The 12,012-nt window shown below is 36.4% G+C and overlaps 2 protein-coding genes across 4 annotated transcripts in view; one reads left to right on the top strand and one right to left on the bottom strand.

Moving 5' to 3' along the window:
* Window positions 1-12,012, top strand: part of LOC135770627 (NACHT, LRR and PYD domains-containing protein 3-like) — a 287,002-nt gene that overhangs the window by 81,312 nt on the left and 193,678 nt on the right. For 2 of the 3 annotated variants that reach the window (XM_073815499.1, XM_073815500.1), the window contains one exon: window positions 4,557-4,730. The exons of the other annotated variant lie outside the window; for it this stretch is intronic. In XM_073815499.1, coding sequence (XP_073671600.1) covers window positions 4,557-4,730 — 174 coding nt within the window. The remainder of the gene's footprint in view (window positions 1-4,556; window positions 4,731-12,012) is intronic. 3 annotated transcript variants of the gene reach the window in all.
* LOC141282464 (uncharacterized protein C14orf93-like) lies at window positions 5,361-7,087 on the bottom strand. Its single transcript, XM_073815447.1, has 5 exons — window positions 7,065-7,087; window positions 6,591-6,677; window positions 6,397-6,491; window positions 6,176-6,294; window positions 5,361-6,091 (listed from the first exon to the last, which is right to left on the bottom strand). The coding sequence occupies exons 1-5, from the start codon at window positions 7,085-7,087 to the stop codon at window positions 5,855-5,857; spliced, it is 561 nt and encodes a 186-aa protein (XP_073671548.1). The 3' UTR covers window positions 5,361-5,854.

Here is a 12,012-nt window from a genome sequence, read left to right as displayed (position 1 = left end):
GTGCCACAAATAGCGCTATTTTTCTTTATATAAGAGTTTAAATCTCATTTAAATGATTTCTGAATAAATTCATGTTAAATTAAATAAGCAACAAGTAAAAAACACAGGAAACAGACAGACATCAGTTGTTATATGAATAAACATCATATTATTATTTTATTTTTAAAAGCACCCCAGAAAAAAAGGGCACTTTCTCTCCAGGAATAAAAAGGGCAGGTGCTCAAGCCCCCTTTGATGTCTATGTGTGCACGTGCCTGTGGCTGGACGATATGGCCAAAATTTTTATCACGATATACTTCTTCATTTCGGCCAATAAAGTATAAATCCAATAACGGTATGCATATTAAAAAAGCCTCAGGAAAAATGTCAAGAATGCCTGCAATGGATGTCTGAACCAAAAACAAACCTCTGAAAAAAAATGGCCAATTAAACCTTCTCCTATAAAACTATATCATATTTAAAATAAAAAAGGGATAAATATATTAATGTTCACCTTTATTCGTGTTTATCCTTCATACAAAAAAGTGACATCACTGTCCAGTAAACCAGACTTTCAGGCTCAGCTTAATAATATTATAAGTACACCCTGAAAGTCAGTCAGTAATAAATGCTGTAATGCAGGGGATTCAGACCATTTCTCAGATCGACATCTTATAGGAGGGACGAAGAGCTATTTTAACATTAAAAAGCACAATTATTAATTTTACATTTATAAACTATTAAGTATTTTTTTGCCACCGGGTTGTGTTTCTGTTTTGATATATTATGGATTTATTCAGTCATAGTATTGACTTTCATAGTTCCATCTGTGTTAGTCTATAGTTTTGTTCAATTTGCTATTATAGTAATATGTGGAGAAAATATAAGTCAACGTGACCCTAAAATAATTATAGTATTTAATGTTACATACTGTAAAAAAATAAAAATGACTGATCTACTTGTAATTGCTTAGCAAGCTAGATAGTGAAAAATTATACATTTATTTCATGATCTAATCTAATATTTTTTATACAAAGATGACGGTGTTGACATGTTATAGTTGTCACAGTAGCAGTGTCCAAATATATGAACAAGTTTAAGAGAAAATGGCAAACATACAGGAGCTTGAGTGATCTTGAAGCATGCAGTAGAGCTGAAGGTTTGAAAATGGGGTCCTCAGGAATGCAGTTGACCCTGTAGTTGTCTGATTTTATTGTTTTTTATAAATATCTGACAGTGATGAGTGACGAATATGTGGGACACATTTTGAGCAATCACAAAATAATAGTAAATATTGTTCAAAACTCACTGTTTGTAGTTTTTAATACATATTACAATGTACTCTTTCATGTGGTAAATATATTATTCAATTCAATTATTACTTTTGTCTTTTTTAATCAAGTTGAAATGATTATCTCTTAACCGTAGACAGCTGATTTTATAGGCAATGGTCCAGCATATAATCATTAAATTAATAAAAAATAAAAATAAACCTATAAAAGAACCTTACATATTTGCAAAGGACCCCCTGATTATAACATTGATTCTTTTTCTTCATGAAAATGTTATTAATTTCCAACAGAATTAGCACTTTTCTTAGTGGGACATGTTTTTGCCAAAGTTTCAAGAATCAGTGATTTGATACTAGACATTTAATTATATTATACATATAACTCATAACCAGGTGACACAGCAGCATACATACTTGTATCTTTTCTCCTCATCTTTATTATTTTCTCACCTTGGCACCTTATGGCTTAAGCCTATTTTTTCTCACCAGTAATTTAGTTTGTGTGCATTACATCTCCTGTTCTCTCTCTCTATATGATGTCGTCATTGGAAGCTGTGACTTGATGCAAACTAACCCCACACCTCCTTCTCATACTTCTGAGTGACTGACAGCTCTTCTCTGAGCAAACACTCCAAAGTCCCGAATAGATTAATTGATCGCATGGTGGTGTCAATGATATGATTTGACACGAGGTACAGATGAGCGAATTTAAATCCGCATTCCATTTGCTTGTCGTCCCGGAGATTGCGGCTCATGGTTGCTTGAAGGACAAGTTCAGTATTTTACACTTAAAGCCCTGTTTTCAGGTTGTTTATGATGAAATAGAACGGTTTTGACTGAAATTTGGACATATGATGCTGGCCCGAGAATTTTCGGGTGTTTGTGTTTCACCTCCGACCTCTATAATGGCTTTATAAGTGCACAGGAACAATCCTTCCTAAAATGCATTAAACTTTCGTTTACAAAGACGTGAAACTCACCGAGTGGTCAGGGGTGTTCACTGATATGCTCACACAAAAATCGCTGCAAAAGATGCTTTCCAACAGGTTTTATCGTAGTCTTTGTCCAACTCCATTGACTTGTATTAGATGTGCTGTGAGGTACGGTATTACTCCGCCGCCGGAAACGTTTCTATTCTTGCAATTGGCAAAGGTGGATTATCGCCACCACCTGGGCTGGAGTGTCTATTATTCAAGCTCTCAGCGGAAGAATATACGGGTGTGAGGCGTTTGGAAAAATAGGTCCACAAGTTTACAACGAACGGTAAACAACCTGTTGGAAAGCATCTTTTGCAGCGATTTTTGTGTGAGCATATCAGTGAACACCCCCGACCACTCGCTGAGTTTCACGTCTTTGTAAACGAAAGTTTAATGCATTTTAGGAAGGATTGTTCCAGTGCACTTATACAGCCATTGTAGAGGTGGAGGGTGATACAATAAACACCCGAAAGTTTTCGGGCCAGCATCATATGTCCAAATTTCAGTCAAAGCCGTTCTATTTCATCATAAACAATCTGAAAACAGGGCTTTAAGTGTAAAATACCAAACTTGTCCTTTAACTTCAAGACACCACACGTTTAAGAGGGAAGTAGCGCCTTGACCCGTGTTTAACATGCGTTTTACATGTGACATGTGAACGGCCACAGGACGCCGTAATGTATCGAATTATCGGAAATGTGTTTAGAAACCATATCACTGTTATTGAAAAATATTATACTGCGAGATATATTGATATTGAATTATTGTCCAGTCCTACTCTATCATTTACATAACAAGCAAATAAGTCTATAAAACATTTGTTGTTTTAAACATTGTGTGAACATTAAAACATGACATTGACATAACGTTTGAAAATGGTAGAATCTAACATTCATCTAACATTCAGACAACCCAAAAACATTCTTATAACATCAAGAAAACTGAAAACTTTTTATGTTGGCAGAACGTTTTTGGGAACTTTCAGGGAACGTTCTTAGAACTTTTCTCTGTTAGCTGAGAGTCAAACAACATCTTGTCCATTATGAACACAAACACTTAAGGAAATAAGATCATGTATTCTAGTGATGTTACGTTCGTGAACGAATCGTTCTTTTTGAACGAATCTTTTATGTGAACGAATCGTTCTCGTTCACGCCATCCATTGACTCATATTTCTCGTTCACTGAAATTTCCCTCCCTTCTTGAGGAGCACGGACAAATGATGCGCGGCTTTCTTTCCGCCTTCAAAGAGTGACAAAACTACGAGCCAATGGCAATCGAGTATAAGCTGTGGCCGAGCATATGATTGGCTCAACGTACTGAATGAATACGCCCTTCACTGACCGAGCCGCTGTTTTGAGTCTGAACGAACGAGAGAGAGATAGAGAGATCGCATTCTTAAACAAACTGAATGACTGGTACAGGTTACAACCTAATGAATGAGAGAGATCGTATAGATAGCGAGTGCAACGTAAACAATCTTGTGAAAGAATCATGTGGTTTTATTTTAATAAAGTTATAGTAACCATGTTTAGGCGGACTATTTACCTTAATACAAATGATAAGCAAGGTAATTACTGTTGAAAAAATTGGTATTTCTGTTTAATATAGTTTTATATGTCTATATAGTTTAATCCACCCTTTCACCGAACTTAAATCAGTCATCTGCGTCTGAACGAAGTCTTGAACGACATGACCGAAATTATATGATTCGTGAACGAGGATCTGATGACTGACTGAACCAGAGGAGGCATGCACGGGAGTCTTTATTTACAACAAATCCAGATTAGATGTACTATGAATGTACGTGTGTCTTAATATATTCGGTAACTTGATAAAATTATGCTTAGTATTTCACAATTTGAGCTTTATTAAAAACTAATGAGTTTTTGCAAAAAGTCATTCATTGTCTTATAACACATAATGACACACATCTTCGCCACCTATTGGCGTATTTTTGTAAAATTAAGAAATGGTCACTGAACGAATCAGTGAACGAGTCTGAACGAATCATTTTGGTGAACGAACTGAAAATGAACGAGTCACCTAAATGAACGAAAATTTCCATCACTAATGTATTCAGTGTGAGTCATGAACTCAATACAGATTTATGAAGAAATGTTCATGTGGTTTAGGACATCTAACACTAATAGTCAGCTGTGTGATGGATTTATTTGACATTTAAACACACAGTGTCTCAGTTACTGAGGGATTGAAAGAGGAACATTACATGAAGAGATGGAGGTTAGAGATTTGTGGACAAACTTTGCAGTTTTGCATAATTCACATAAAGTCTCTGTTCTCTACAGGTTGTGGAGTTGTGGTATCACAGATGAAGGTTGTGTTGCTCTGACTTCAGCTCTGAGATCAAACCCATCACACCTGAGAGATCTGGATCTGTCTTATAATAAACTCACAGATTCAGGAGTGAAGCTGATCTCTGATGTACTGAAGAATCCTGACTGTAAACTGGAGATACTGTGGTAAGATTGTGATGTGATGTTCAGACAGAAATCACATATAGATTATAGTGAGACTATATAGAGATCATAACATCTGTAATGGATTTATAGACACTAGTCAACATTGAAAGTGGATCATAAAAGTTAATCTTAGGGTGTTTTCAGACCTGTAGATCAATTGCTTTGTTTTGAAACCGGGGGTTAAATGGCTACAATGTTGGTTCACACTGCATGAAAAGTGGGATTTTCGTCCCCGTAAGCGCCTGTAGGCTCCCGAAAATCTCCCGAATTTTCGGCAGCTTTCCTCAATCTACAGGCAGCGAGCGTCGCGTTTGTCTGTGTCACAAATTGTCATAAACGAACCATGACGTAGTTGGAGAGCCCCGCGCGGGTGCGATGCCTCTAATTAGCATATGAATAGCAGCGAAATCTCTGCCGGCAAGGTAGAGCGTCTCTGGTCTAATTAGCATGTGAATAGCAGCGAAACTAGAGTAACGGCCCAATTGAATGTAATCACTCAGTATTGGCTGAAGTCACAACTTTTAAACAAGTAAAATCCCTTGTGAATGGTTGGCAGATCACTTCAAACCAATCACAAGGGATTTTTCTTGTTTAAAAGTAGTGGCTTCAGCCAATACCGAGTGAGTAAATTCAAGTCGGGCCGTTACTCTAAAGAGGGGGGTTATTGGGCACCCTGGCTCATTATAAATGTAACCCCCAATAACAATAATAAATATATAATTTATGTTATAATAATTTATTATATATTAATGTCATTGTGCTATGTACTACACTATTCACACCATCAAGGAATATAAGAGAAAACAAAGAGGTTTATTTATAAACACACAGCTGTTTATTCAAAGAAAGAGCTTTATTTATAAACACACATCTATTAAGTCAAAGAAAGAGCTTTAATTGTAAACACACAACTATGTACAAAGCAGCATAATGTCTCTCATGTTCTCCAAACACGTCAAAAAGTGCGAGACATTCGGGAAAGATCCCTAAAAAACTTTTTTAAAGTGATCAAGTGTTGGGAAAAAAAAAATCCTCAAAAACGTTGAAAAAAAGAGTCACTTTTGCAGGCGCATATGGCGAGTTGCCCGAGAAAAAAAACAACTCTAAAACGTTGGGGAAAAGTGTCAGTTTTGCAGGCGTATATGGTGAGTTTCCCTGTATTTTGGTGTCGCCTCTAATCTGGATTGCAGCGTTGCACAGAGCTCGGAGAGTTCAAGGCTGCGAGAGGGCAGTGGCCGCACAATCCACCCAGACACCCCGTCAACAATGCCGTCTTCCTCATCAGACATGAGATCTATGGTGGCGCACCTCCAAATTTCCATCTCATCCTCAGCCAGAACACTTCGTCTCGCTTCCAGCAACTGTAATACAATCAATAAAGACAATAAGTGACCTGAAAAATACTCACATTGACAAAAAAACTGATCTTATATAATAAATCTTACCCTTTTTCTTCTGGATCGACTCCGAGCTAAACTTTTCGCATTTTCCGACCGGGATGCGAGTTCAGGTTGTTTGTATCTGAAGCTCCGGCGTACCGACTCATAATACGTCTTACAGGCAGCTGGAAAACAATTAAATGAGACTGGTATTAATAAAAACAGTCACGGTACAATTAAACAAGAAATGAGGAAAAACATTAGTTTTACAGAGAAGTTATACTTACAAACAATGTCGTCACTCTCAGCAGTTAAATCTGGACTTGCTGAAATAGCCCCAAGCAAATAGGAGGTCACGGCTTCGTTGTGAGGCGACGTTAGTCTGTGGAAACAAAATGTGCGGGTTTAAGCTCAGATCTATCAACGTATCTATTTCCTTATACAAGAAAAAAACATTCTTTAAATCATAACGTTACATTACCCTTGCTCTGGTTCATAGCGCCTGCAGTTTGCCTCAGAGTTATGAAGACGCCGTACAGCCTCCTGAAAATTACAAGACAAAAAACACCTCCAAGTTATAAAACACACACTGGTTCTGCTAACGTTACTTTTAGCTTGGGCTACTTAAAAAAATATGCTTATACATAAAGTTACAATCTCGTCTGGCTCCTCCAATCACATGCGAGGTTATTGTTATAAGGAAGATCTCGCGAGACGTGCGCGCATGCGTATATGATATAAACAAGCGCGGTGGCCTGACTCTCTGTTGTGATATCAACACAGTGTGCTGTCAGTTGAAAGATGGAAGTCCCAAGACTGAAGAAACGACCTCGCCGCTTCTGTGAACATTGCAACACTGAACTGTGTCATACACAGTATTTTGACCACAGAAAGCGCTTTTTCAAAAATGGAGTTTGGGAGAAAAAATTCAAAAGGGCTACGTCAGATAACGTACAGAGCCAGCTGCTGTTCAGTCATGAACCCGCTGTGAGTGATGACCCGTCAATGTGTAAAGACCCGGAAGATAACTTTACTGGAGTTAGAGAGATTGGTGAAAGTGAAATGCACTCCGAGGACCCAGAAAAAGAAGTGATTGAAGAATTTGAAGAAATGCACCCAGCGAATATCAGTTCAGACAACGGTGAGCTTAATTACATATTTTTAGGGGTTCAAGCGCGAAGCGCTGAAACCCTATTGTAATTGTTAAGATTTTTATTATTATTATTCTGCCGTAAAACGGAACGTGCAGACCAAACCGTAAGGCCTAGAGACTTGAAACTTGGCCAAATGGTAGGACCCAATTTGGGGAGAGGTTGACAGAGTATCAACCCGATTGGCCTATAGGTGGCGCTATAACGACGGAAATCACGTTTATGCTCATAACTCCCAGAAATCTTGTCCAAATGTCAAGTGTCTTATATCACTGGAATCCTTGCGTCAAGACAAACAAAACGTATATCTCCGATTTTATTTGCGCCTAGAATTTTTTTTCGCTATTTTCGATTTTGTCGAAAAAAATAAAAACGAACTAGTCCTAGGTTTTTCGACCGATCGGAACCATTCCAGTGCTGTAATATTCCTTGGAGCGTGAATATCAAAAGTTATCAAAAAAAAGTTGAACTTTCGACTCACCGTCGTAAAGCCACGCCCAAACGCCCCCTATGGGCGGAGCCTCTAGGTCTTAAATGGCTATAACTTGGGATTAGAAAGAGGTATCGACACCAAATTTGGTGTATATATACAGGGGACTATTCTGGGCTCACGTTCAAATAATTGCGCCGCTTGACCACTAGTTGGCGTTATAACACCACCTCAACCTTTGAAGGGCTGTAGCTACAAAAGTGTGGGACCGATCAACTTGAAATTTGGCACGGTTGCTCTTGGTCTAGGGTACTATTAATGTCTAAAAGGAATTTTGCATGGCTCAAGAAACATGGCCGCCATCGGCCAATCAAGAAAAAGCAGCTATTAGACAGGGTTAACGAAGGCCGATCGAAACGAAACGCGGTGGGCCTGTTTGTCTCTTGGCCATGAAGTTCTGTGCAGAGTAAGAAAAAATTCGGCCTCCGGGGGGCGCTATCACGTTTTTTTAGTGTTTAAATTATTGTGTATTATGTAGTGTTTTAGATATCCACAAGATCCTCATATCATTTAATAGAGGTACTTACAATGAACAACTTTCCCTCAAGAAGCAACTGTCTCAGTAGAATCGTTTGTTAGATATTCATCATTTTCTTTTAAACCTACTTTTGCGAACTAGTCCTAGGTTTTTTGACCAATCTGAACCAATCCAGTGCTGGAATATTCCTTAGACATTGAATATCAATAATTATCAAAAAAAAGTTGAACTTTGCACTCGTCGTCGGAACACCACGGTCAAAAGTACGAAGAGGCGGTGCCACAAATACTTAAATGGCTATCATTTATGATAGGAATGAGATATCAACACGAAACTTGGTACACATATGTATAGACCTAGACCGAGTTCACATGCAAAAAATAGCAGAGATTGTCCACTAGGTGGCGCAATAACCTAAGAACAAAGAACGATGACTATAGCATATGTATACGACACATAAATATTTGTCTCACCTACTATTTTGCACATAACATCTGCTTTCAGATTCTTATAAGGGTCTATTAGGATAATTACATATCTTAGAAAACATGCCGACCAACAGCCAGCCAGCATTAACCATGTACGAGTCCAGCGATTACAACTAAACTGATGGGCTTTTTTGTCTTATGTTCTCAAGTGTCTGTGAGGATTTTTGGCTCATCATTCCGGAAATATTTGCATCTAGAACAATGGGTGTAACGTTAACTGTCCCCTAGATCAGTGGTTTTCAAAAGTATTCCTGGAAGCCCACTGCTCTGCACATATACAAAAGTCTTCTATTTTAAACAAATCCACTTTAATCATCAGTAGAGATTTGTATGAACTGAACTGATTGTGTCAGATGAGGGAATCATACAAAATGTGCTGAGCATTGGGTCTGGAGAAACCACTGTGTTTCACTTAGTTGAAAGTACTGCTCTAGATGTTTATGTTTATATGAAAAACAATTTTGTGAATTTGCTGTACTATCTGGGCAAATATCAATATGAAACATAAAATAAACTTTTGCCGTTGTATTCCTAGATTTGATATGATGTCTCACAGTGATGTGGGAACCATTTCTAACCTGTATTCGTTATTTCATTTGTAACTGCTGTTATGTTCCTTTTGTCCATGGGTTTGCATCTGCATGAAAATTATTATAAGATTCAATGATCTGCAGTCATTTACCTCATTAAAACTAAAAGACTTGAGGTTATCAATTCAAGCATTTTGAAATGTGACATTTTCAAAATGGGCCAGACTAAGTATATCTAACCAATTAACTAGTAATGTGAAGCTTATGACAAAATATTAATAGTTTTATTAAGATCAGACAATATATGTCTTTCCAAGACTAGGGCTGGTTGAATAATTAAGTTAAAACTGTGTTTTAAGGACTAGTCTGAAGAACTAGTAGTTAGTTAGGGCTAATCAGTCTTACTATTTGGATTTAAATATAATTTAAATAATTTAAATATTTTTTCACATGATACTTAAAGCAGTTATGTTCAGTCATGAAGACAAAAATGTATGACTAACTTTTAAGACTAGTCTTAGAGATTAATGTTACTGACCATTGGTTTAAGTGTAGTTACAGACTAAAATTTAGGTTTATGTTTTAGTTGTCTTACTTGAAAATAGCTTACAATGGCCTATCTTTAAATATATCAGGGCCATAGTTTTGTCTTAAGATGTACACCAGTAATGTTTTTAAAAGGTTTGTTTGTAAAAAGTACCTAAATGTTTTTAAATAACTAATGGCTAGTCATGCATCAATTTAAACCTGTGGGAAACAACCCAATAAAGTTATAAAGCTTCAAATGTTGTCTTAGAATTCTTCAAATCCTAAAGGTATGAAAAAGATTGCTGTAAATATGTGGATCCTTAAAGAACAGGCCAACATTAGAAATAATTACTAATAATCACACATAAAGAGAATATATATTTGGTTATCAGTAGCTTTAGTATTTTAATCTATTTTCCATGACATAAACATGTCATGATGTGTCTTATAAAGTTTTTAATAATTGTTTATAGAATTATTGCAATGAAATTGTAATGTTATGATATAATTGGTTGTTTTAAATGTAAATGATTTACTGAAAACTTACTCAAGCACAGCACATGTGTGAACACAAATAAGTGCTTAATAGCAAATCTGACTGACATTTGCTTAATGACATCATATTTGTTATTAACTCCATTGGATATAAACAACACATCTGGATCAGTTATGTATGGGCATAGCCAGTGGTTAACTCTTTCACCGCCAGCGTTTTTAAAAAAAGTTGCCAGCCAGCGCCAGCGTTTTTCATGATTTTCACCAAAGTTTATTGCCTTCCAGAAAATGTTCTTCTTTAAATATATAAACATATAATATACCAAATGAAAGAACAGACCCTCTGCTTTCAAACAGAAAAAAACGTTTCATCTTACCTTTAGTGGTTCTTTTGCAATCAGCTTTTGAATATGGGTAGGTTTTTGCAAAAACACCATATTTTGAGCAAAAAGCAGAGGCAATTTCATTTTTTTGACGGACTTTTCATAGAGATCCCATTCAGAGCGATCTTTAAAACAGACACGGACATGCAGCAGCTTGGCATAGGGCAATACTTCCGGTTTTAAAAAGTTGCGGAAGGGCGCCAACTGGTGGATAATAGCGGTATTGCGGAAAGACGGATCTCGTCATTGGCGGGGAAGCGTTTTCTCTTAATTGACGAGATATCTCGTCAATGGCGGGGAAAGAGTTAAATATAAAAATATGTAGAGCTTTAGTACTATTTAGCTTTTTTCATTATTCATTTCAAGAACAAGAACATTGCATACATACAAGAGGATTACAATGTGCTTATTTAACATTTAACATAACAATGGATCAAATAAAATAAAAAATAAATTAACAATAACATGGGGATATTCTACAATAATTCAATAAAACAAAAGGTTTCAAAAATGTTATATTTTTGCTTTGCTTTTTTTGACTTTTAACAGTTTCAAAATAATTTCTTAATTCCGTTCTAAATAAAATGCTATTGGGTTTATTATTTGCCCATTTTTGTTTATGGATGTGAAATTTTCCATATATAATCAATAAGTTGATTAACAAGTCTTTCTCCACACATTTACTTTTATAATACAAAAATATATCCTTACCAGATAACCGAATTATTATTTTGTGAGTTTAAATATCAAGCATTCCACATCAATCCAAAAAGATTGAGTAAATATACATTGATAAAATAAATGTTTTATGGATTCTACTTCCAAATTGCAAATACAAGTAACCTCCATATCTCTTAAAAATCTGGAGACTACTTGTTTAACTGGATACATTAAATGAACCAATTTATAAGTAATTTGTCACGGTGGAATCCGTGTCATGTTTTGTGTCTGTTCCGATTGTCGTCACCTGGACTCTTGTTAATTAATTACCTGCCTCATCACACCTGTGTATCGTTAGTCTGTTTGTATATATACCCCTGCCTGTTGTATGTTCACTTGCCGGATGATTGTCGCTGATTCCCTGTCTGTTCCTGTGTTCTACGTTTTAGTGTTCCTGTGTTTATTTACCTGCCTGTTGTTTGATTTTAGTGTTTTGTTTCTTGGTTATTATTAAATGTTATTTATTCATCTCGAACTCTGCACATGCGTCCTACTTCCTGATCTCATGTTCCCGGTCGTGACATAATTTCTTTAACCTTATTCGTGAGACAGTATATATTTAATAAACTCCAAACCTCTTTCCATACAAGTTGACTATATAAGGAGTTCCAGTATGGTTTACATCTAGGCAAATATTCAT

The sequence above is a fragment of the Paramisgurnus dabryanus genome, chromosome 8, assembly GCF_030506205.2.
Source record: "Paramisgurnus dabryanus chromosome 8, PD_genome_1.1, whole genome shotgun sequence".
In the NCBI taxonomy this organism is placed as follows: Eukaryota; Metazoa; Chordata; class Actinopteri; order Cypriniformes; family Cobitidae; genus Paramisgurnus; species Paramisgurnus dabryanus.
Note: the sequence above shows the minus strand (reverse complement) of the source record. Positions and strands in the feature narration are given on the sequence as shown.